At 44.8% G+C, this 27,132-nt stretch overlaps 1 protein-coding gene across 1 annotated transcript in view; it reads left to right on the plus strand.

Moving 5' to 3' along the window:
* The first annotated feature begins 527 nt into the window (after positions 1-527).
* Positions 528-27,132, plus strand: part of BMAL1 (basic helix-loop-helix ARNT like 1) — a 36,301-nt gene continuing 9,696 nt past the window's right edge. Inside the window, exons 1-8 of the mRNA XM_075281295.1 lie at positions 528-607; positions 20,070-20,189; positions 20,422-20,569; positions 24,167-24,187; positions 25,102-25,146; positions 25,476-25,511; positions 25,837-25,994; positions 26,155-26,234. Of these exons, the coding sequence (XP_075137396.1) occupies positions 20,430-20,569; positions 24,167-24,187; positions 25,102-25,146; positions 25,476-25,511; positions 25,837-25,994; positions 26,155-26,234 (480 nt within the window). The 5' untranslated portion in view covers positions 528-607; positions 20,070-20,189; positions 20,422-20,429. The remainder of the gene's footprint in view (positions 608-20,069; positions 20,190-20,421; positions 20,570-24,166; positions 24,188-25,101; positions 25,147-25,475; positions 25,512-25,836; positions 25,995-26,154; positions 26,235-27,132) is intronic.

Here is a 27,132-nt window from a genome sequence, read left to right on the forward strand (position 1 = left end):
GGGCACAAAGGGATTGAGTGGAATTGGGAGGAGTTAAAGTAAGCATGGGCGGAGTTAGTCTTGGCTTATTACACCTAATGAGGTTTTGCCTCTTGGTATTCTCTGAAAGTTGGAAGGATTGGCTGTGGTTTTACTCCCTGGTTACTAAATGCAGCTAACCCAATCCACATAGTAAATGTATCCAGATGACTTCAGAAATCTCTCCCAGAATCCCACTGTGAGCCCTCCCTGTATACAGTCACTCTCCATCACCTCCCCAGCCGCACAGTGTAAACAATCCAAACCGCTGCCACAACTCCACAACTAGTATGGCAATACCGTTCGCCACCACCAACATGGCCGCCTCAAGCCTCCATCCTCTATTCAAGGAGCGCTTCTGATTGGACGCCGCCGCCACTGGCGCAGGAGGGCGGGACGTCTTTCAAGCAACAGCGTTCACTGGCTGGCTGTTGACAGGGGGCGCTCTGATTGGTTGGCATGGACACCCGTGGAGCCGGCGAACGTCATTGGCTGAAAAGTAGGTTAGTGGTGCGACATTTAGTGAGGGCAGAAAGTAGGTCACGGACGCGGCTGTTTGTGTGAGGAGCTCGGTGTGTGCGGCTGACGGGTGAGTGACGGGGATGAGCCCCGGCTGTGGACCGGTCCGTGCTGGCCCACCTGGCTGGTGGTAGTGGGGGAGGGGCCTGCTGCTAGAGTGCAAGCTCTTGGGGGCAGGGGGCTAATGCGCTTTGTGGCTGCGTTACCGTCACGCTGACTGATGTGCTAATTGCTGGGTTATTATTAGGGCAGAGCCTGTGCTCTCTGGTATCAGCTGTCTGGGGGCCCCTGACAGATGTTTGTGTGCCCTGATATCTGCCCCCTCTAGGTGGGTGACAAATCTGTATTCACTACAGCCAGTGATTCGCATGTTATTCGTATTTATAAATGGTGGCGCTGACGTCTCGTGGACGCCAAATGTTTCCTAGATTTACCCCATTTAGAACGTCATGTGATCACCGTTATCACGAAACGCTGTGTCCGATGAGTCACATGATGTTTGTATATAATATATAGTAACATGTTGTTCTAGCCAAAATTTACCTCGCTATCTCCATGATGATGTTTCGTTGGCTGATGGTAAAAATACCTGCATTGGTCTAAGTGTGCGTTCACAAGATGCGGTAAAAACGGTGTGCGGTTTTGATGTGGTTTGTGGTTCAGGGTTACACGGTTACTCCCATTACGTGACCTCAGATCACCGTGTCATTATTCTGTGACTAATGTATGTGACGGGAGTTGCGTTGCGGGCCGAGGGCGCTTCTTATCACAAAAATATTGAGCAGGGTGGCTCAGTGGTTAGCACTGCAGCCTTGCAGCGCTGGAGTCTTGGGTTTGAATCCCGTCTGGAACAACATCTGCAAGGAGTTTGTATGTTCTCCCCGTGTTTGGGTAGATTTCCTCCCATATTACAAAAACATACTGATGGGGGGAAAAAATTGGACATCGTGATCCCTATATGGGGCTCACAATCTGATTCTTTTTGGAACGGAAAATCACAGTTCCCCAAAATCGTAACCTGACGCTTACAGTGATGAAGAATATAAAGGGCGATGCAGCAATCTGGTCACATGACAGGAGTGGCGGCCATCGCCGTGTAGGCCTAACTGTTAATATTACAGGTGACTCTTAAATGCTGCACCAAAAACTGCGCTATGTGCCCTAATGCGAGATACGGCCGTAACATAAGGTTACAATGTTTCACTGCTGCTTCGAACTGATGGTAGCCAATGTGGCTGCCTTGTGACCTGCTGGTTACCGTCCCTGACTGCCAGCTGATCTCCAAGCTTTTGCCATCTTTAGTCTATGACTATCTGGTGGCCGCAACGCACATTGCATGGAGAAATACTGCGGGGTAGCAAGTAACGGAAATAAACGCGGTCATGTTGTGATTTGCTGTGGCAGGGAATCCATCAGGTTTGGGATTCTTACGTGACTGCGTTCACTTGATGGAGTCGCCATTGCCATGCAGTTTAATTCTGCACAATGTATAGCTCTAACCCGAGTTGCATTTTTAACAGCGAGATATGAAGCCCTTACCTATGGGGGGTGTTCAAAAAAAATATGCGACAACTCGCGGCAGAATCAATGCTGAAAAAGACTCCTATTGACTTCAGTGGGTTCTGTTTTTCGCGCGGAACCCATTGAAATCAATGGGAGTCTTTTTTTCAGTGTTGATTCTGCCACGAGTTATCGTGCCAGAATCAGCGCCAACTTCCTCCGTGTGAATGCCTCCTTAATGGGGCTGAGCTGCAATTCCAACTCCGCCACTATACAATGTATGGCGCTTTTTTCGGTATTCAGTAAAGGGGTCTCTTCAATCAACTGATCGTGTGGGGTACTGGGTGTCAGACCTCACCAATCACATTGATGACTTCTCCTAGTATCAGTCATCAGTATAGAAGATGATCCCTTTAAGTTGCGTATGTTTTCTGGTGTTACTTAGTTGACCATTTGTCACTGTAGATCCTTTGATGGGGGACACCTAAGGATACAAATCGCCCCCTCTTAGTGTTATATGGGGGGGGGTTATAGATGTATAACACATTATTGGAGTCGCCTCTTGATAGATAAGTTTATTATTGTTTTCCATTTATTTAATGTTTTTTTTTATAGGGGGGGCAGAACGAGGGCTTTTATTTCCTTACGAGGATCGCCCTCGGTTTCTTTCTACGTGCGCCATTCACCTGATTTGTTAATGGATTAATCCGGGATTCTGTTTCTTTCCACTTGCAGGAAATAGTCGCCGTCTTGTCAGCAGTGATTTGGTTAAATATTTGCCCTCTGGATCTGTTTATTTTTGTTGTCGCTGCTTATCTCTGGCCTTGGCATTGGGCAGCGCTGGTGTGCCAGGTTTGGACTATAAATCTTATTGATTATTATTGGCACGCAGCCTCGGATATGTTTGTGTTGTTGTTTTTTTGTTGTCCCCTCCTTAGAGCATGTGATCGGGTTTGTGCAGAATTTCTTATCTTTCCATATTTAATATAATTGCTCTTGATGAAATTCTATTGTTAGAACTTTTGATGGTGCTGCAGATTTATTTTGTGTTTATCCTTGGGATATGTCATTGGTGGGGATGTGACATTTGGGACCTCCACAGATCAGCTGGCTGAAGCAGTTGCTCTGTCCTGATAAGCGCTGTAGACTCTTTGCTAACGCACCACCATACATAGACTACATAATAGACTGTGCTTGATATTGCAGCTTGGTCTTAGTCACTTGAATGGGACTGAGCTGCTTCTGTACCATGTGACTGCGAACATCATGCTATCGGCACAGGGGACCTGGTTGTTGGGCTCCCAACCATCACATATTGATGACCTGTCATTCATGTACTGTAGTCACTTCGCCCAGCACTGTACATTGTATAGTGGTCGTGCTTGGTATTGCAGCTTAGCCACTTTCATTTGAATGAGACTGAGCAGCAAACAAATTACAGGATAGTAAACCTGACATCACTCGCCTCCGAACTGGAAGTGGTGCTAATCTGTGGGGGTCCTGGGTGTCAGACCCCAAGTGATGTGATATTGTCATCAATATGTAACTCCTTAAAAACCCCTTTAAGAAGACTTTTAATTGCATCAGAGGTTTTTTTTAAATTGTGATTAATTGAAGCAATGTAGATTAGACCCTTGTAGAAAATTTCATCCATGTTTATGGTGAATGTTTCACATTTAATTTCTGTCCTGTATAATGTTGTAATTTCTCTCTGTATTGGTTGGCGTTCTGGTCTTGTATTAGGGTACGTTCACACTGGCTTTTTTGGAGCGGAACCTGAGGCGGAGGCCACCTCAGGTTCCGATCTAAAAACCAGGTAGCTGCGACTGAAAGCTAGTGCACTGCATGGCATCCAGACTCGCACTCTGCTCCGGATTAGGCCCAATGAATGGGCCTAGTCCAGAAGTGGGAGTGTCTTCAGGCTGAATCGCGAGACGACTTGGCCTGAAGAATGAGCACCTCGCTTATTTTTTCCGGGAGACGTTTCTTCCGGCTGAGACTTGAGCGGCTCCCTTTGGGATCCATCTTTTTGGTCAGGGTTTTGAGGCGGATACTGCCTTAAAACCCTGACTAAAAAAACTCCATGTGAACTTACCCATACACAGCTCCCAAAGACAGAGCTCAGTGACACAGTTGTATCTACCTGCAACCTGTTCACTGAATACAGTGTACCCATTGATTGCAGTGATAAAACTGTATGCAGTTTGCAGATTGTGACTTATCACCTAGTGACAAGATAGGACTGAGGCCTTGTCTACCCATATGAGTGGAATGGTGGATATTAACTCAGAAAAATGTGCCAGAATTCTGGTGTGATTGGCGCCAGGTCACTGCCTAAGAGGCAGTTCATATGGAGAGTATTTTCCTAGCTGAAAAATTTAGCTTTGGCAATTTGAAGCTGAGTTTTACGGTTGTCCAAATTCTGCATCAAAATCTGCACCTGAGAGGCGGTATTGTCTGCTTCTTCAATGGGAGTTATTGGGTGGAATCTGCTAGAGGAAAAAGCATCTGAATCCCATTGAAATGAATGGAGGCTGGTTTCAGGCAGAATTTGGAGCTGATTTTTGAGGCAGAATTTGTCTCATTCAGTGCCAAATTCTGAATTTACTGGATTCCGCACGTGTCGAAGGTCACAATTATCAAGTTTTTCAGAGATGGTTTTATGACTTTTACAAAACATGGGGTGTGGCCTGTACAGAGAGGGATGTGGCTTAGAAATTTGGGGTGTGGTCTGTACAGAGAGGGATGTGGCTTAGCACAAATATGGGGTGTGGCTTAGTAGAAATACGGGGTGTGGTCTGTACAGATGGAAATGTTTCTGTTAAGCCACATGGGGTGTGGCCTGTACAGGGGGAGGGGCTTAGCAGAAACATGGGGTGTGGCCTGTACAGAGGGATGTGGCTTAGTAGTAATATTGAGGGTGGGCCAAAGTTTGAACACATTTTTGTTGTAAACTAAGCCCACCATTAGATGTAAAATTGGTCTCCACAGTCCAATAATACAGATTTATCATCATCCATCAGACACTAATAAATTTGGCGCCCCAAATTCTACTCCGGATTACACAGTGTGAACGCTCGCTGAGGCCACGGCCACATGTGACTGTCCACTGTGCGTTAACCCCCGTGACCACAGTATTTGCTGTATGTGGATGGGATCTGTCGGACCTTGCAATGTTTGGCCCTGCCCTGGTGCAGAGCATGTTGGGAGTTGTAGTTTCACCACCATGTTGGAGACCATTGGCCGAGTTCCACGTCCACTACTTTGCTTTGGCACATGGTTCAGATGATGTTTTCTTTCCTTCTTCATCCTTTACTATCAGACGTGAGATCTCATCACTGCCTCTTACGTTGTGCCAGTGTCTCTCTCTGAGAGAAACATCTAGGTCAGTAGGTTAATGTGAGACCGTGGGCGAGGCGCTGTCATCCGTCTTACATAAAAGTCTCCTTCTTCACATTCAGAGGCGATGCAGAGAGAGAATTGATATTTCTTTCTCCCATCGCTGCAAAATCTGACTGCGCTCCCACTAGGTCTTTAATTCCGTGCGTGAACCCGCGGCGTTATTAACGGAAAGGTGACTCACCGCTGCAAGGTTTGTTTTGTTTTTTTCCCTCTCTTGGGCTTATAAAAGGCGGCTGTGAGTAGGAGACATTTGTGTTGTCGATGTCACATTTGAAACAATCTCACAATGAAAAGAAAATCCAATCTACCGCAGCCCCCTCCGCGGTGATGTCACTGCTCGTACCGAAAACAATGCGTCTCTATTGTTCACTTCACACGGGGTTTATTCTTAAATCTTTCTCTTGTGTAGATTGTCGCTGAGAGGTGGTGATGTATCTGCACCTCATATAACACATGCAGCAAATACAATAATCCCAGATTTGTAGAGTTTCTGGAACGGTTGCGTCAGGCTGGATTCGCACGGTGCAGCCAAAAGTGGTTATTGAAGCAATGGCAAGTATATAGCCAATACTAATATATATTGTTAGGATAGGTCATCCGTATCGCACCCGGCCACCCCCACAGATTGAGGAGGCCACAGCGCCTGGCGTTGCATTCATCGATCACCTGCAGCAACTCAGTCCCATTCGGGTCGCAATACGAGGCTCAGGCACTACAAAATTAGTATTCAGAGATGAGCGAGTATATTTGATCGAATACCTCCCCTGCATAGTTATTGGTATAATCGGACGAATACCACGTGGTAAACGCAGTAAAAATTCAATGCCCCCCCCCCACCTTCCCTGTTGCTTTTTTACACCAATAACTATGCAGGGGAGGTATTCAATCAAATATACTCGCTCATCTCTAGTGTTAGAAGCCACAGTACTCCTCTGAATTGGCCGGGGTCCTGGATTCTACCAATACCGATCACATATTAATGGGCCATGAAGATTTAAGTTCCTGGAAAACTCCTTTAACTAGTGTCTTTGTAACCAGAGACCTTGTCACCAATCTATATATATAATAACCAGTTACTTCCTGCTCCTGTGTTTCTTCTGCCCTTGGGTGTTTGCACAAAAGAATAAAATGAAGATCCATAATAAGATCTGCCATGTTGTGCTTGGCTCCCGGGCTGCAGCGCCCCTGCTTGTGCTTGGCTCCCGGGCTGCAGCTGGATACCTGGTAGCATTGCTTCCTTATTCTGCTCCTGTTCCCGTCCTGCCCATGTTTTCCTAGTAGACTTGCAGATTATTATAGGAAGTGTGCGGAGTAAGCCCAGGGATTGTTCTGGTCACATCACCTGTTGTGCTTACATCCTTGTATATCTGCAATATTCTACTAGCAAGGTATCTACATTCTGATGGGTCGCCCACTTGGGCACCCTACAAGTCGTTCATCTAGATCTGTTCATTTCTGTACTTTTGTGCCATAGGGATCTGGGGTGCTGGGGTCCTCCTTGGACCTCTCCTGCCCAGGGCTATATACTGTGAAGCACATGAAGCTGCAGGGACTCCCGAGTATTGTAGGTCACTTGGTTGCAAGGAGTCCTGTCTCCTGAATCAGTTTGGACCGGGAAATCCAGCTGATATCTGGGATTGTCCTGTGTACATGGGGCCTAAAGATTCTTGGGATTTTTGGTTCTGGATATAAGTTGCTCGGTGTGGCCTCCATTGATCGTTCATAATTCCCAGCATGTCCCATAGATGATCGTTCAGATTGACAGCTGCAACATTTGGGGTCGGGTCACTACTTTGATATCTGTCATATTCCTTAAACCAGACCCAGGGAGTGGTCAGGGATCGGATCAAAGTAGTGACCCAACCCCAAATTTGGGGTCCAAAAAAGTTACCAACTGTGACTCCAAATAAAAACTAAAAAAAAAAAAAAAAAACAGAAAATGATTTTTTTAATTTCATGGCTACCACTTTGATTAAAAAATCTGTTCATGTACTAAATGATCCCCCCCCCCCCTCCCCCAGTCCAGGGATCCATTTGAGATCCCAAAATCTCACAGTTCAAATGTAAAAATTTCAATCGCCTGATAGAAAATAAAATAACTCCACTATCTAAATCGGGATAAGTACAATACATCTCCGTCCTGAATATTTTACGCGGATCATTTACAATGAGGAATGTCAGATAAAAAATAAAAATCATTACTTAGTTATCTCCAGCCGAGCGGCGATACGGATAACACGCGGCCGCTCCCTGACGCCGATAAATAAGTTACGCTGCCATTACCTTAATCTTTGTTTCCAGCACTTGGGGCTCCCTTATCTGACTCTCTATTTTTCAGGACGACTGTCTCCTGGATAAATCCAGGGCTTAGTTTGGCTCGCGGGGCCTCCGGTGATTCTCTGGAAAAACACTTGTGCACCAAAATTAATATTACTGTATTAGTAGTTACCTGGCAACCGGCGGCAACTGCGTATCATGAATAGTGATTAAACGTTCCATCTCCTGACAGTCTGGAATTGATTACCCGGCCGTAGGAATAGGCAAATGAGTCTTCAGAGCGAGCGCAGCGGCCAGACCCTGCTCCGAAACAATGGCAGTGTGTGCAGAGCGGTCCGAGTGCCAGCCACATTGTGCTGATGGTCGCTCAGTGACTGCTACATCCATTATGATAACCTGCAACCGCCTAAATGTGAAGAGTGTGCAAAAAAAGAATGAAGGCAATGAAATGCTCTTTAAAGTAGAACTCTAGCAGGGTAGTGAGTGTGTGTGTAAGTAAACCAACCACCTGGATTTGCACATAAGTGATCTTGGTATGGCTCCCTCTCACATTTCTGGCTCACAACATGGTATCCCTTTAAATCAGGGGTGGGGAACCTTCGGCTCTCCAGCTGCTGTGAAACTCCAACTCCCAGCATGCTCCATTCACTTCCTCGGGAGTTCCAAGAACAGCAGAGCCAGTATGCATGCTGGGAGTTGTAGTTTTGCAACAGCTGCAGAGCCAAGGTTGCCCACTCCATACTCAGTATCGTTTCCCTCTTGTTCCTAGTCACCAACATGGATTCCCCCCCCCCCTCTTTTTCCCTTTCTGCTGCTCAGGACTTTAAATCTTAGGCCTTCACATGTCTTCTCCTTTTGTTTTTGGCCTCCCCCCTCTTCCTGGCATGTCACCTCTTCTATTAAATATTAGATAGATATATCTACATCTAGAGCGGTTACAGGGACCTATACCTGCTGTGTAGCACACCTGGGAGCAGACGTCATCTTGCATCCTCTCTACCATTATAGATTTTGCACACGGTGTTTCTAGTGCATCTAAATGTGGGTGACTAATCCAGGTCTCTCCAACCACATATAGATCTGGATGAGTTGCTTGGCGACAAACCAAATATTACACTGCTTGTTCAACTCAGCACCAAATAATTATTCATTACTTTGTAAAGGACTCGTCCATTTGTCACATCACAGCGCCATAAACCATCCCTCTTGGGAAACCAATTGCACGCAACATTTTCCTTGCTTTCTAACTTGCATGTTCGTCTTCCTACCTGAGTGATGATGGCCGTATAGCGCTGCCCGCAGAGTCTTCTTCCTGTGACTACGGAGATGGTGGTCACATAGACAGGAAGTCATGTGGTTCTAGGCAACATGGCATCCAGAAATCGCAGCACCCACTTTACGGCACAGGTCTATGGACTTGCCTTGGGGGTACATTCACATGTGACAGATTTATTTCATGACTGTGCTATTGATCCGAACAGCTTGGAGAAACTTCCCTGTTGTGTTGGGTCATGTGATTGGATCACCCCGGGGCCAGAGTGCGCCCTCCTATCACATGGTTCGAAACCAGACTGGAAATGGCTGCATGTAAACGCCTTTGCAGGGTTAGGACTGGACGTCTGTAGCCTATGAGCACCTTACAAAGCTGTTCAAGGAAATATTAAAATGTTGTATTAGAATAAGGCCGATTATACACCTAGGATGGTTGTCAGCAGAAAAATCAGTCTCTCACAATCTCCTATACACATGCATACTCCACTAAGCATGCACGTGTTCTACATGGAGACAGGGGAGTAGCTGTGGCCAGACTCCTCTGTTTTCTCTCAAAACCCCTGGCATAAAGGGATTGGCCATGTCGAATTGAAGGGAGAGGGCGGCTACGGTAGTTGCTGTAGTCTTTAGATGAGTGTATTATTTAGGAGGAGTCCACAGAGGTCATGGGAGTTCGCCTTTTAAATCAGATGTTGCAGTGTTGTGTTGTGTTGCTCTGCAGATTTTCACTTGATTTGGGAATCCATCCCGGCTGTCGTCGTCTTGCAGAACAGCGTACAGGCTGCAGATGATGATTCATGGGGGACGATGTGCAGTAAATGTCAGACTCATTATTATAATCAGCGTTTGGCTCGGATACAATGTACCACTGGCTCGCCCGATTAACTGCTGCAACGATGGTGAATAAGATGGGCTATACATGGCAGGTAGACTGACTGGCAGTCCCAGCCTCGTTGACCTATATCCCCTGTAACACGTCTGAAAATCCTGTCTGATCACTGTTAAGTCTGAGATACAGTGGGAGAAGGAACAAAAACATAGTACCGCAAACCAGTGCACAAAATGTCCCAAAATCTAAGCTGTTTGGTGGGTAAAAAAAAATCTGACTAAAGTGGAGAAATGTGTGATCTATTTGTGCATTCAGGGGGGGCTATACTGCAAGAATTTATTTATTCCTTAGACATAGGATAGGGGATAAATTGCTGATCAGAAAGGGTGTGGGCCATTGAGACCACCGCCGATCCTGAGGGCGGGATTGCAAAACATGTGCCTCTGCTTTGGTCACTTCAAGGGGAGCACCATAAGTGGTTGAAGTACAGGCCACACCCATTGAAAGTAATTCAACGAGGAACTGTATTTCGTATCCACCTCCATGTTCAGAATCGGGGTACAAACCACCCCCATTCTCTGAATTGCTGGGGGTCTCAGTAGTCAGACACCTATCGATCATTGGCTCATTAGTAAGGAGCAGAGATGAGCGAGTACTGTTCGGCTCAGCCGATCCGAACAGCATGCTCCATAGAAATGAATGGATGCACCTGCTACTTCCGCTTTGACGGCGGCCGGCCGCTTAACCCCCCGCGTGCCAGCTACGTCCATTCATTTCTATGCGAGCGTGCTGTTCGGATCGGCTGATCCAAACAGTACTCGCTCATCTCTAATAAGGAGAAGTAATTTTTGTGGCATAACCCCTTTAAATAGAACTGATTTTTATAAGGAATCTATGCCCAAAATTCTATTATTGTGTATAAAGCTCCAGTGCAGACCTGTGTGTCTCCGTAGTAACAGACTACAAGTAAACCTGTGTGTTGTCTGAGGCATTGGAGGAATTAATTAAAATTGAGTGCAAACTGTTCACACTTTCCTGGTGATGAGTCCCGTACGGCGAAACTTGGCTCTGAAATTCGTCTGATTTTTCTTTGTACAACCTTTTGGTATTGAGTTTTCTCCTGAGATTTTAGAGCGGTTATTCGGTATCTGATGGTTGTGCAACGTCTAATCTGAGCCAGACCTGTACACAAACTTGTTTTCATTGTCTAGACCAGAACATGGGATATTTGCGGTAATCTCATTCCCAGATCATCTGTGTCACCATTAATGTGATTTCTAACATATATATTAGCTGGAGGACCCGGCTTCGCACGGGTATATTACATGTTATGTTTGTGTAGTGGCCCCATAAAAATTGTCCAGTTTTGCACTGGTGTATTTTGTATGTGGTTTGTGTGTATGTCCATAAGCGTCATGTGATTATGTGTATCTCATTTTGGATATCAGTGAAAAACCTGTGATCAGTTGTTATGGATACCTGGAGTAAAGCTGTATCTAATCCTTCCCCGTGTAGTACTGTGTTTAGACGCAAGTATCTAATCCTTGTTGGTGTGGTACTGTGTGCAGATGCACATATCTAATCCTCCCTCGTGTGGTATTGTGTGAAGAGGCACGTATCTAATCCTCCGGCAAGTGAAACTGTGTGCAGACGTGGGTATCTAATCTTACGGCATGTGGTACTGTCTGTAAACACGCGTATCTAATCCTCTGGCGTGTGGTATTGTGTGCAGAGGCATGTATCTAATCCTGCCCCATGTGGTACTGTGTGCAGACGCAGGTATCTAATCCTCACCTATGTGGTATTGTGTGAAGAGGCGCGTATCTAATCCTACGGCGTGTGGTACTGTGTGCAGACGTGCTTCTCTTATGCTCTGGTGTGTAGGACTGTGTGCAGATGCGTGTATCTAATCCTCTGGCGTGTGATACTGTGTTCTGATCTGTGTATCTAATCCTCTGATGCGTGTATCTCAGTTTGGATATCAGTCTTGTATTGTGCATGTGGAGTGACTGTGTGTATTGCAGTTGGAATATGAATGAAAGACTTGCAGGTTTGTATTGGCTAAGGGGGGGGGGCATTGTGTTTGGAATGCTGTATCTCCGCAACAGTACGTCCGAGCGAGTTGGAGTCTCGTCTTAAACCTTCCCGGATACCTGAAGTATCTCTGTACCAAATTTGGTGAAGATCGGTACAGTCTTTGGTTTGCAATAGAGAACAGACAGACAGAGATTCATTTTTATAATATAGATATAGATATATATATATATATATATATATATATATATTTGCCACCTATTATAGGTGGCTTGGAACTCAGTCACTTGATCCTTATCAATACATCTTGTGTCTACTTTGCTGGTTATGAATTCAGCGGGAGCTAAGGTGCAGTACCAGCGCCCAACCACTGTGCACAGAGCCAACTGCTGGTGGATCAGTGCTGTGTATAGCATAGGTGTCGAAAGCAGGCATATATAGCTGATCTGTGCAGGACCTGGCTGTCGATGCCCACCAACAAATATTATTTGATTTTATTGATTTTATTTTATATATACTATAATATTGTTCCTTTGTATGAACATAACTACTATAATACTACCCCCTATGTACAAGAATATAACTACTATAATACTACTCCTATGTACAAGAATATAACTACTATAATACTACTCCTATGTACAAGAATATAACTACTATAATACTGCTCCTATGTACAAGAATATAACTACTATAATACTGCTCCTATGTACAAGAATATAACTACTATAATACTGCTCCTATGTACAAGAATATAACTACTATAATACTGCCCCCTATGTACAAGAATATAACTACTATAATACTACCTCCTATGTACAAGAATATAACTACTATAATACTGCCCCCTATGTACAAGAATATAACTACTATAATACTACTCCTATGTACAAGAATATAACTACTATAATACTACCTCCTATGTACATGAATATAACTACTATAATACTGCTCCTATGTACAAGAATATAACTACTATAATACTGCCCCCTATGTACAAGAATATAACTACTATAATACTGCTCCTATGTACAAGAATATAACTACTATAATACTACCTCCTATGTACAAGAATATAACTACTATAATACTGCTCCTATGTACAAGAATATAACTACTATAATACTACCTCCTATGTACAAGAATATAACTACTATAATACTGCTCCTATGTACAAGAATATAACTACTATAATACTACCTCCTATGTACAAGAATATAACTACTATAATACTACCTCCTATGTACAAGAATATAACTACTATAATACTGCCTCCTATGTACAAGAATATAACTACTATAATACTGCCTCCTATGTACATGAATATAACTGTACATGAATTGTGTGATTCAGTTCACCCTCCTATGTGAGCGTTGTACCACTTTTTCTGTTCCTGTGCTTCCGGTGTAAACTGGTAATTGTGACTTGTGCCGTGTCTGGTGTGACATCCTCGGTGTGATACATTCACTCCTGTCTCCCTCGCACTCTTCTAGAGCTTTCAAATATTCCTATACGTCACACTCCTACTCCTCCTATTGACCAAACTCCTCTGTAGACAAAGTTAACAGGATATTTAATGGGCTTTTAACCCTAAACTATATACCTCGTATCGGTAACGGCACTGCGGTGTTGCAGACAGATAGTAGTGAATGAACTACAGCAGGATATGGCAGTAACGACAGGATCGCCACCCTGGTGAGACTCGAGGAAAGGAATTGTTTTGAATTTTAGCTGAAGTCTCTACATTGTGATGGTTAATTTTGATATTGAGATCTGTTTTTAACTCTGGAATACCCCTTTAAGCGATTTTAACCTTTCACTGATCTGCAGTAGTGCACTATCAATGTCGTCCTTAAGTTAACACACACATTTTGATTTACTGGCCTACTAAACATTTCACTACCTCATTAGCTCATTCTTTTCATCCTTTATTTGCCGCCCCTCTACTGATTCCAGTGTAGTTAGAATCTTCTCTCCAACTCCCACCGTTCCTGAGCAATCACTGCAGTTAGTTTTGGTGCCTGATATGCTAACTAGACTTCCTAATGACCAGTGGGTGATGTCAGGCGGGGGGATACGATTCTCAACTGTGATTGGAGCTCTGACTTGCACTTCCTTGATATTAGAGAGTCTAGTTAGCCTATCAGGCACCAAAACTAAGTTCTAGATTGCTCAGGAATGGTGGGGAATAGAAATAAAATTCCAGCTTTGCCGAAATCTGCGGAGGAGCTATTAAAGGATGGAGAGAGCTAAAGTTGGTGGAGGTGGTGACAGCTCTGTGCCTCTTATCTCCGCTCACTAGCGTTTAGCCTTACTTAAAGGGCCTTGACCATGTTATTGTATGTTGCTCCTCTTAGTCGGAGTATCTCGTTAATAGGTGCGTTGAGATTAAAATTGTCCGAGTTCGCCATATGCCGCGCCATCAAAAATAGCAGCGTCTGCAGCCGATGCTTTACAAGGCTTCATAAATATCTCACAGCTGGCAGCGGGTAGCAGGTCGAGCCGGTTTCTTACTGTTTTTAGCAGCTCATAACTGGCATTGCTGAGTGATACATACTGTATGTGACAATATTGTCAAATATGGAGTTCTCAGGAAATGTTATATACAGAACCTCCCCGCCAGATTTTCCTCCCGTTATAGTCTGCAGAAGCCACCTCTACATGAGCAGACCACCCTCTTATCTGAGCAATGACCACTTGTAGGAGCAAATTTTTCATTGGAAACCCCTTTTGGAAAGACCCCACGTTGGACTTGCATGGACACAGCACTTCTGACCGTATCGTACAGACAGGAGCAAGAGTCACCAGCATCACTCTGGAGCAGAGGGTGCATGTCACTGCAGTATACAACAGTGTTGGGAACTGGGTCATAAAAGGTACTGGTTTCATGTATAAACCACACTTCAAAACGGGCTATGTCTGGGTGCACTCGAATGTGCAGAGGATGGGGGGGGGAGTTCACGATGGGGAGCCAGGAGTGTGAGAGGATAGGGGGGTTCATGCTGGGGAGCCAGGAGTGTGAGAGGAAAGGGGGGGTTCATGCTGGGGAGCCAGGAGTGTGAGAGGAAAGGGGGGTTCATGCTGGGGAGCCAGGAGTGTGAGAGGAAATGGGGGTTCATGCTGGGGAGCCAGGAGTGTGAGAGGAAAGGGGGGTTCATGCTGGGGAGCCAGGAGTTTGAGAGGAAAGGGGGGTTCATGCTGGGGAGCCAGGGATGTGAGGAGAAGGGGGGTCATGCTGGGGAGCCAGGAATATGAGGATGGGGGGGGGGCTGCTGGGGAGCTGGGAGTGAGGGGGGTAGACCTTGTGAGGGATTAGAAAAGGAGGGGGGGATCCATGCTGAGAACCACAATTTAAAGGGATTCCATGCTGGGGACCAGGAATAAGAGGAGATGTTATACCTTTGTCTGTGTAACGTGCTGAAGCATAAACTACCTGATTTTTAGCACTGCCACCATTTATTTGGGAGGGGGTCTGTATATTAGAAATAGATAAATAGATTCTATCCTCTCTACAGTGTATAGACATACTGAATTTCAGATCTGGTTATTACTTCTCCCATTCTTCACCTCCGCATTGATTCTGGATGTGCTGGTGGGCACTGGATAGAGGAGTTGTGTGGGTGCAGGTGGAGGGAGCTGTGTTGTATAACGTGAGGACGGTGGCTGCTTCCTGTGTATCTAGGTCCTGATTGTGCCGGGTGTCTTAGCTGAGTCAGTTGACCTACTTTTTTGCTGTGACCTTGATTCGCTTGGAGAGGTGTTAGCGTGCACATGATTGCCTTAATCATGCAGTTAGGACAGTCATGTGACTGGCGGCAGCAAAAGGCAGAGATTTGCAATCCGTGCACCCTGCAGCCTTTTGGCCTCTACCCTCTGAGACTTATGATTCAGTGTCTATCTGCTGTGCAGTGAAATAGTTAATTGCTGTCTGTTATCAGCTATGTCAGGGAGGAGTGGATGGAGAGGCTGTCAGATGTAAGGAATGATGAGATAGACAGGAAAAGACTGAGGAACTAAACCAGTTTTCTTAAAGGAATTGTCCAGGGAGTTTTATTTTTGTTGCAGTCTTGGGTCACTCCACCTCTTCTCCCATTTTCCCAGATTGTTACCTGTACTAAAGGGGCCTGTAAAAATGGGGGAGGAAGTAGATTGACCATGGAAATGGTTGCTAGTTGCTGCAAACAACCCAATACACCCAGGTCCATTATGATGAAAAGAATAGCAAAACTCAGATTAAGTTAGTAAAATTAAAACTCCCTTGACAACCCCATTAAGGAAGCCATCTCCATGTTGTATTCTTTCATATTTCTTAATTTAAGTCTTAAAGGTACACTGCTGCACCGGGTAGACTTCCTCCTAAAGTACTTTTCAGTTTGATATAGTATAGCCTGGCCTTTGCCCCAGTCTTTTGGTACATTGAGTCTTTAAGCAGACTTGACATGTCCTAGGGTAGCGGCCACTGTTGCTTGCTTGTGTTCCACCCCCCACCACCCTACAAAAAAAAAAAAAAAACACCTTTTTTTCCCCAATGTCCGCAGGATCCCTAGTCATTCTTAGTCTGTCCCGGACGAGCCCCCAATTTTCACCCACCCCTATATTGTGGAAACTAGTCAGCAAGCTTCTCCTGCGCAGGGACAGTTGTGAATACATTTCTTCAACATACAGTGCATAAATATTATAAACCACTCACTGGATATTGATACTTTTTTCTTTTTTCCTTTCTTTTTGATTTTTCTCTTGCCATTTTTGGTTTGGCAGTACATGAGCTTTGTCCCCCTGGAGGACACAAGAGATTTTCCAGACAATTCTAATAAAGCAGAGTTCTTTGTCTTTCATTTATATTGTATTGTTGGAGCCTATTGAATGTAAAAGAAGGAACATGTGAAAGAACTGGAAAAATTATAGAAATAATATGCAAAGCAATTGGAAAAGTATCCAAATAATATAAAGAATAATTGGAAAAATATACAAATAATATAAAAAAACCAAACTCTAAATAAATCATGTATAAGTCCAAGGCCAGAAGAAAATGCAGCAAGATGGAGCCATTTCCTGTTGGTAAGCAGATCTGCTAAAATCATTGTCAGGTGCAGATTTTGGCATGATGTTTTGTCCAAGTTGCCTTGAGTGTTGCTTAAAGGGATCCTATCATTGAATACCCTCTTTTTTTTTTTTTTTCTCCCTAATACGTCGGAATAGCCTTAAGAGAGGCTATTCTTCTCCTACCTTTAGATGTGTTCACCGCGCCGCCGTTGGGTAGAAATCCGGGTTTTCTTCTGTATGCAAATTAGTTGTCTTGCAGCAGTGGGTGGATGGGCTGATACCTGGCGCCCCCTCCGATCTGCTATTCAAAGAGATCCTATCAGTCACACACTTTTTTGTAGGTACCACGTTGGAATAGCCTTAGAAAGGCTATTTGTCTCCTACCTTTCGTCGTGTTCTCTGCCCTGCTGTTTCTTAGATATCCTGGTTCTTGTTGGTATGCAAATGAGCTCTCTCGCAGCACTGGGGGCAGGCCCCAGCACTCAGACAGCACTGGGGGCGTCCCCAATGCTGCGAGAGAACTCTCCTCCATCTTCTTCAGCGTCTTCTTCCAGCGGTGGCTTGTAACTTCTAGGCCTCGGGCAGAGCAGACTGCGCATGCCCACAGGCCACGAGAAGATGGCCGCTTTCACAGTATTGTAAGTGGCCATTTTCTCGTGGCCTGTGGGCATGCTCAGTCTTCTCTGCCCGAGGCCTAGAAGTTACAAGCCACCGCCGGAAGAAGACTCTGAAGAGGACGCTGCTGAAGATGGAGGCTGCGCTGGAGAGAGTTCTCTCGCAGCATTGGGGACGCCCCCAGTGCTGTCTGAGCGCTTGGGCCCGCCCCCAGTCCTGCAAGAGAGCTCATTTGCATACCGACAAGAACCGGGATTGTAGGCGAACGGCGGCGCGGAGAAGACGATAAAAGGTAGGAGACGAATAGCCTTTCTTAAGGCTATTCCAACGTGGTAGCTACAAAAAAGTGTGTCTGACTGATAGGATCCCTTTAAAGAGGCCACAGTGTTTGGGTGATCACTGCAGCCAATACCAAGCACAGCACCCTACATTCTATAGTGGCGGTGTTGGGTATTGCAGCTCAGTCCTATTCATTTGCTATGTGACATAATAGACATAAACGCTGCGCTTTGGGGGGTTTTTCTTTGATGTAATTTTTTTTTACTCTGCAAAGTCATAGAAAACGATGTGAACTTTTGTGACCATGGTCTTGTACAGTACACAAGCGCAACATATGTCCTCTACTATCGACTTGGAACGACAACCAGAAATTCTAGGGCTCAGTCGTTGCCACAGATGAGATCGATCTCCGGTTTCCCTGTTTGTGACATTTTAGCATTTACAGAAATTCTTTCTTTGTGCAGTTTTCCGAGGAATGAGAAGACTAATGTAAAACAGACATCATCGGTATTCCTGTGCCAATGCTGTAACCAGGCCAACACGAGAGCGGGGAATGGCCTTGTGTTTACCGAGCGACAGGAGAGTAAAAATAGGGCCCGAGAAATTTACCTAATGCAGATTGGATGCTAGGTGCGGAGGATGGAGCTGGAGGAACGAACGGCCTCCTTGGGGCTGCTCCAACTTCTTTAGTACATGAGGTCGCCCTGCAAATCGTAGGTCACAGAGTTAAATCCTCTTGGCAGCCGCGTTATCCACCTTCCTAAATAAGGGGTGGAAAAAAAAAAAAATCTTGCGGATTACTGGGGCAGGTCATGCAGGAGGAGTCAGGAGCCCGGGAAGATGCCCATCTGTTAAGCTTTATCAAGGAGACTTTTACCAAGTTAGAAACAAGATAAGCCAATTTTCTGATATAGGTGTGCAGGGGCTTTGGTGCATGGATTTTTTTTTTGGTTTTTTTTTTACAACAGGACACCCACAGATTTGCTAGAACTCGCACCAGAAAACTGACTGGTATTGATGTCAGTGCTGGTGCTCGAGACCTCCTGAGGTGCACCTGAATTATTAAGAGGCTGGAGCCACAGAATGGTTAAGGACTGGCATACGAAACGCCAGTCTTAATTTCCTCCATTGTCTCTTGGAATTGCTGTAGTGGCTTATTTTAGGAGGGTTTTTCACAGGTTAACTTGCTTGGTGCGTCCGAGAGATCTTTCTGCTTGGCTCGGGCTCGGTTCACATATGAGCTTGCGTATCTGTTCGGAGACCCCCCCCCTTCCCTAACGGAAACCTATCTGCATTAAAAAGTGGTTACCTAAGGAAATCGGCGAATGTCTTAGATTATAATGGGGTCCGTGTGGTTTCTGCACGAAAAACGTGCAGAGAAAAATGCTTGCAGGACTTTTCTCTCCGCATTTGTCAGGCGGATGGGGGAACGGAATGGCCTGAACCCAGATGTGAACCGGGCCTTACCCTATGTATTTTGGGTTCATGCGATTGTCTGCCGTTCACTGGCCCTTCCTGGCCATGAGAAGTTCTTCATACTTATGAGCTTTGTAATAATAATGAGATCATTTCTATACTAAAAAAAATGAGTCCCTGCTTGTTCAGTGTCTGCTCCGGCTGCTGTGGAAGTACAACTCCTAGTGTGAGTCCAAGAGCAGTAGAGGAAGTGATGCATGCTGGGAGTTGTAGGGTCACAAAGATTGCTGAGCCCTGCTATACACCATAATGGGGAGACTCTGCTGGCCGGGAAATATAGTAATAGCTAGCACTCATCATGCAGTGGGAGACAGTGCAACTTAGGACCACACCAAGGTCTCCAGAGCAAGCGGCTTTCTCTGTAATATGGACCATACCAAGACCTCCAGAGCGAGCGGCTTTCTCTGTAATATGGACCATACCAAGACCTCCAGAGCGAGCGGCTTTCTCTGTAATATGGACCATAGCAAGGCCTCCAGAGCAAGCTGCTTTCTCAGTAGTATGGGGCACAAAGCGAACCCCTTTCTCGGTAATATGGGGCACACCAAAACTTGTAGAGCGAGCAGCATTCTCTGTAATATGGGGTACACCAAGGCCTCCAGAGCGAGCGGCTTTCTCTGCTGTAGCCCTGCACATTTCAGATTTTAGCTCTGAGGTTGTCTTTAGATCCCATAAACACTAACAGCTATAAGATACCTAGGGGTGCCTTTTATTTATGTGGGTGTCATCAGTCACGTTTTGTTTGGCCAGCGTTATCCAAAACGTCACCAGATCTCACTTTCCTTCTCTTTAATCCCCATTTCAGTGAGTGACCGCCGACGGAGACCATGATCAGCAGGTGACCGGCATCACAAGCCTTCAAGCAAAAAAAAAAAAAAAGTGTTCACATCTGTGGCTTCACCTTCACCAAGTCAGAATCTTATAGGTAAGTGTCTTGTATTATGTCCCCCCATTATATAACCTGATCATACGTATCATATAACATGGAGCAGCTTTCAAAAGCAGGAGATGAAGAGGATATAATGTAATGCCATACCCCGGCCTGTGTGTTGTATAAGGGGCGCTCCGGCCCTCCTCTCCTCCAGCCCTCCCGATCCCCTACCTATGACATGCCGCTGCTTTCTTCACATATTCGCTCTCGCTTTCCTCTCCTGTAGATGTTCCAATGGCTGACCAAAGAATGGATATCACGTCGACTATTAGTGACTTCATCTCCTCGGGTCCGACTGACCTCATATCTAGCTCGCTCAGCACAAGCGGGATGGAGTGCAACCGCAAGAGGAAGGGGAGCCTAACGGACTATCAGTAAGTGGCGTCCTTGTGATGTACGCTCTCCAGAACATGTGTGCATATGTGCATGGTATATGTTATATGTCTATAGTCTGATGAAGTATAGAGCTGTTTTCTATGCAACAGATTTTATGGAAAATGATTCCTTATTAGTAGGAACGCAGAACAACTATAGCGGGAAGGGAATGCTTTACATTATTTAAAGGGGTTGTCCACGATTCAAATAACATCCAAAAATAGTGCCTTGCCTGTCCCATCTGGTATTGAAGTGAATAGGACTGTGCTGCAGTACCAAACACAACCTAGGGATAGGTGTGGCGCTGTTTTAGAAAGATTTTCTAATCCTGGACAATCCCTTTAAGCTGCACTACACTTTTACATACAACTTTCTCACCCCGCTCCCCATACACGTGGATGCAATGCAATGCTCACATTCCTTACTGTGCAGAGTCTATATGCCAGTTTATTCCTTGACAGATTATATACCCCAGTATTTGTAATCTGTAAATCAATATAGATCGGGGGTTGCCAACCTTTTGGCACTACATGTGTTGTGGAACTACAAGTCCCAGTGTGTGTTTCTCTGCTTTTCTTGGAACTTCCACAGAAGTGCGTGTTTTACAGCAGCCAGAGTGCCAAAACTTGCTGAAACCTGGTACACTTATTGCTAGCCCTTCAGCCTATAGCGCCACCCTGTGCCCACTACACATACTGTACGATATATATGGTTTCCCCAGACGGCTTCGTTCTTCTAAAAATCCCCAGTTTTACTAAAGATGTAACATAACCCAGGTAGCTGTTTCAGCTTCTTCCCCCACCCCCACCTCGTATATCTCGCACTTGTTCCATAAGATCCTGTTTATATAACTGCAGCACATATACAGATTAGAGGTGTTATCTCACTGAAGGTCACTATGTAGTTATATAATCCTTTACTGGCCGGATTGTCCTGCAAAATCCAATCACTGGACACGTTCTGTGTATGAAGTGATCTCAAGGGTGCAAATACATAGACAGACATATATATGGTTGTATACAGCAAATCTGTATCAAGGAGCAGGGCCTCCAGTAATGTGGTCGCCGCACTCTCTGGCTGCGATCTGACAATATATAAGCGAAGCACTGGACAGATAAGATCACTAGTTATTAAATAGGAAATAATTTGGGGTGACCTACAGCCCGAGGTCATGTATCCTGTTATTCTAGAGGGATATACTGTACATGGGGATATACTATGACCATCTTTCTGGTGTTAGATGCTCAGGTCCACATAGAAAATTGAGGTTTGAAAGCTACCTTGGCTTTATTCACACACAGCAAGCAGTTTTATAATAGACTGAGGGTAAATCCTGAGTTCCCGAACCCAGAGCCGGATCCTCATGTGCATTCGGGGGGGAAAAGTGTCTTTCCTGCAGTTTTGTGGCCACAATGTCGGCTTATTATTTGTAAGAACAAGAAAGAAAATATTTATTTAGTTTCCCTTTAGTTTTTTTCTTTTAGCCTCTTCTTCGGTCTGGCAGTGCTGCTCAGCCGCAGCCTCCATAAGATCCTGTTTATATAACTGCAGCCATATACAGATTAGAGGTGTTATCTCACTGAAGGTCACTGTCACATTATATCATCCCAGGGCGCATATTATTGTCCGTATCTTACGCTGTCTCTTTCTTTCTGTCTGTCTGTTTGTCTGTCTGTCTCTTTCCTTTCTTCTGTCTGTCTTTCACTTCTTTCTTTCTTTTGTTTTCCCTTTCGTCTTTTCTTTCTTTCTGTCTAATCCTTTCCTTCTTTCTTTCTCTTCCGTCTCTCCCTCCCTTCCTTCCTTCTTTCCTTTCCTTCTTTCTGTCTCTCCCTTCCTTCCATCCGTCTCTCCTTCCTTCCATCTGTCTCTCCTTCCTTCCATCTGTCTCTCCTTCCTTCTTTCCATCTCTCCTTCCGTCCAACTCACCTTCCTTCCGTCTCTCCTTCCTTCCTTCTTTCAGTCTCTCCTTCCTTCCGTCCGTCTCTCCTTCCTTCCATCCGTCTCTCCTTCCTTCTTTCCATCTCTCCTTCCTTCCTTCCTTCCTTCCTTCCGTCTCTCCTTCCTTCCATCTCTCCTTCCTTCCTTCTTTCAGTCTCTCCTTCCTTCCTTCCGTCTCTCCTTCCTTCCATCTCTCCTTCCTTCCTTCTTTCAGTCTCTCCTTCCTTCCGTCCGTCTCTCCTTCCTTCAGTATCCTGTGCACTCTCTCTTTGCTCCTGTGCACAGGACTCTGTAACATGCAACGTAGGAGACAAGGGGGCGGATTGCTGGTCACTTTTTTTTATTTCACCAGACTTTCCCCAGTCCCCCCCTCCCCCCCAAACCTTGTCTTCAGGAGGGTGTACCATGTATAGCCTCTGTAAAGCTGCTGTCATGCATTTCAGCCCCCTCCTCAAATCTAGTCCACATCTTTTCATTGTCTATAAGCTTTTTTTTTTTTTTTTTCTTTCTTTAATAAGTCGTGAGTTTCTTTTTTTTTTCCTCTTATAATTTACCAGCTGACTTAAGACGCCAGAACTTTCTGATTTGATAGATTATTCATCATGTTTTCCCTAGAAAGCTCCGGCTGATTGACACTTATGGCGCAGTTTATAGGCTGCAGAACACGCATTTTCATTATGTTTTTCTGAGGTTTCCATAGCAACTACAGTGTCGTGGGTTTTTTTTGTTTTTCGTGTGTAGTTTGTAGATATACATGAGTGATCTGAACTGTAAGACGTGCCGCTCATAGACCTCAGCGCTAGTGTCCATGGGCGGCATAGAGCAAAGCTGGCACATGGAGACAAGATCAAAGGGATTTTTTTTTTTTTTAACTTTTTTTTTGTTAATGCCGTTCACTGTTGTTTCCATTGAGTTCTCTTCTGAAATGTATGTCCCAGCTAGAACAACATAAACCTTTAGGGTGGCCATTATACAATTGATGCCTTCACCACCCCCCAACACATACAGGACAAGCTCCTCTGGCGCTGCTGCTTGCACTAAATCCTTCCCCCTCCCAACAATATGGTGCAACAGAAATATGGCTCCACCTGACCCAGCCTTGTGTCTCCATTTTTGGCTCTCTTGCCCCTGGTAATGGCACTCGCACCGTCATCTGCTCCTTAGTTTATTCGTGTTAACAGCAAGTTGGACTCGGCGTTATATCCGACTGTAGATTTTTCTTGACCGTATAGCTCGCCCTCAGTGCACATGCTCAGAACCTCGGGCGCAGTGTCGCAGAGGTATACGTCCATAGCTTCACTGAAGAACTGCGCAGGCACCAAAAGCACCAGAGATGAGTCCGCAGCAACTCTTCAGACTCCTCTCCAGGGAAGTATGTGTGTTATGGGCATGGATAGGTCTATATGGGACACTAAACCCCTTCCCCATGAGGACTTAACAGGCTCCCTTTAAAGTATTGATTGAATAATCGGCTTGAGAATTTGCCCTACAGTGGCCACTGCTGGTGAAGTGTAGTATTACATGGTAGACCTCCTTCCTGCTTGTGAAGGGGACAGTACATTGTTAGTATTATTTGTGGTTACACTCTTGGGGAAAAAAAAATATGCCTGACGTGATGTACTGATACTTATATTTTAATTTTTCTTCTTTTCCTCTAGGCTCGACGGCTTTTCTTTTGAGTAAGTATATTTTTGATATTTTTTTCCCCCTTTGTTTCCTATTCGTGACCCTGAGCTCGGGATTGACTATTCCTGGCTGTATCTTTGTTCTTCCTCTTCACCTGTCTGGGGTATGTTCACACAGGGACCCTTTTGATTGCTCCAAAATTACTGGGCAGAAAACCAAGCCTGAGCTTCAGGTTTTTGGCGCCAGTTAGCGTACATGAGCCTCATACAATGGGGCTTAGCGTGAGGAGCCGCACTATGGTTTCAGTGGTGGCAAGATCAGGCAGAAGAAGATAATGCCACCTGACTAGAGATGAGCAAGTACTATTCAAAACGGCCATTTCGAATACCACGCACCCATAGGAATGAATGGAAGCAGCCGGCACGCAGACTTTGCCGGAAGTCGGCCGCTTAACCCCCTGCGTCCATTCATTCCTATGGGTGCGTGCTATTCGAAACGGGAGTTTCAAATAGTACTCGCTGATCTCTACACCTGACCTCTTCTCCGACAATTGCTATGTGAACGTGCCCTTTGACAACCTCGTGATCTGATAATAATCCCCATTGTTGCCACCGAGGCTTGTGGCTAAAATCAAGAAAAAAAATACAAGTTACTTAAAGGGGTTTGTATACCGAACATCAATATGTGATTGGTGGAGATTCGGCACCTCGGAGCCCATAGATAAGATGGTTGAGCACGGCAGTCTCTTCCCTGAATATCAAGTACAGCGCCGTACATTGTATAGTGGCTGTGCTTGGTATTGCAATTCCGCTTCTGCATTTGGTATTGTCACCTATGGACAGGTGTGGCACTGTAAAATAAATAAAAATTAAAAAAAAAAAAAGATAATTTTTTCTTTGTAATCTTCTACAACCCTTGAACACTGCAGTAAATGACAAATTCACTTTCCTTCTCTTTCCCTGTTTAGCCATGGAGAAGGCATGGACACCGACAAGGACGATCCTCACGGGATGTGAGTACAGTAAAATGACTTAAGGTTGCACTAAGCTCAGCTTTACACTGTTTTATAGGAAGCGTGGGTTTTTTGTTTTTTTTTTGTAAATCTTTAATAAAGCTGGATAACCTTGAATTTTTTTTATTTTTATTTTTTTAAACTTGTACATGAAAATTGCATTTTTGATAAATTTCACTGAATGTGGAAGGTGTGTAACAATGTAAACCTCCATGCTTTACCCTGCAGCTGCATTCATAGAACAACAAACAATAAAAATGTGTTTTCTACCTAAACTACTCCTCTGGTTGTGTAAGACGCTCACTGACACGGTTGTTTTGTTCTTCCAGGTTAGAATACGCAGAAGGTCGGATAAAAAATGCGCGGTAAGTTTGTACTCTATGCTGGGATCCGAATGTCGCAGAAATCACAACTATTTTGTGGCATGGGGGCAGCTCATTACCGGGGGTGTGAGGATTAAACTTGATTGTCCTAGATCAGGGGTCAGCAATCTTCGGCTCTGCAGCTGTTGTCAAACTACAACTCCCAGCATGCATACTTGCTCTGCTGTTCTTGGAACTTCCATGGAAGTGAATGGAGCATGCTGGGAGTTGTAGTTTGACAGCAGCTGGCATGCTGAAGTACGATGATAAGCATCGCCATTTGCAAGTCCGAAGACCTCCTGTGTAATAACATGTCTTCTGATTCCAGGGAGGCACACAGCCAGATCGAGAAGAGGCGCAGAGACAAAATGAACAGCTTCATCGACGAGTTGGCGTCTTTGGTGCCCACATGTAACGCCATGTCTCGGAAACTGGACAAGCTGACTGTGCTGAGAATGGCCGTACAGCATATGAAGACTCTGCGAGGTGAGGGAGGGGCTTCACAGTTATTATAAAGAGGGGTGCAGAGCTCATAGGTCATCCCATTCACTTATATCAATGTTGTAGTGTAATATGTGATTGGTTTTGGGGATACCGGCCCTTTAAATTGATATATTATACAGTATTATTTATTTATTTTAAACAGGTGCTACAAATCCATATACAGAAGCGAACTACAAACCCTCATTCCTATCAGATGATGAACTGAAGCACTTGATTCTCAGGGTAGGTTAAGGGGGCTCAAGGGGTTAATACAGGATAAGTAATGTATGTACACAGTGACTGTACCAGCAGAATAGTGAGCGCAGCTCTGGAGTATAATACGGGATAAGTAATGTAATGTATGTACACAGTGACTGTACCAGCAGAATAGTGAGCGCAGCTCTGGAGTATAATACAGGATGTAACTCAGGATCAGTACAGGATAAGTAATGTAATGTATGTACAAAGTGACTGTACCAGCAGAATAGTGAGCGCAGCTCTGGAGTATAATACGGGATAAGTAATGTAATGTATGTACACAGTGACTGTACCAGCAGAATAGTGAGCGCAGCTCTGGAGTATAATACAGGATATAACTCAGGATCAGTACAGGATAAGTAATGTAATGTATGTACAAAGTGACTGCACCAGCAGAATAGTGAGCGCAGCTCTGGAGTATAATACAGGGTGTAACTCAGGATCAGTACAGGATAAGTAATGTAATGTATGTACACAGTGACTGTACCAGCAGAATAGTGAGTGCAGCTCTGGAGTATAATACAGGATGTAACTCAGGATCAGTACAGGATAAGTAATGTAATGTATGTACACAGTGACTGCACCAGCAGAATAGAGAGCGCAGCTCTGGAGTATAATACAGGATGTAACTCAGGATCAGTACAGGATCAGTAATGTAATGTATGTACACAGTGACTGTACCAGCAGAATAGTGAGTGCAGCTCTGGAGTATAATACAGGATAAGTAATGTAATGTATGTACACAGTGACTGCACCAGCAGAATAGTGAGCGCAGCTCTGGAGTATAATACAGGATGTAACTCAGGATCAATACAGGATAAGTAATGTAATGTACGTACACAGTGGCAGAATAGTGAGCGCAGCTCTAGAGTACAATGTATTT

The sequence above is a fragment of the Leptodactylus fuscus genome, chromosome 7, assembly GCF_031893055.1.
Source record: "Leptodactylus fuscus isolate aLepFus1 chromosome 7, aLepFus1.hap2, whole genome shotgun sequence".
In the NCBI taxonomy this organism is placed as follows: Eukaryota; Metazoa; Chordata; class Amphibia; order Anura; family Leptodactylidae; genus Leptodactylus; species Leptodactylus fuscus.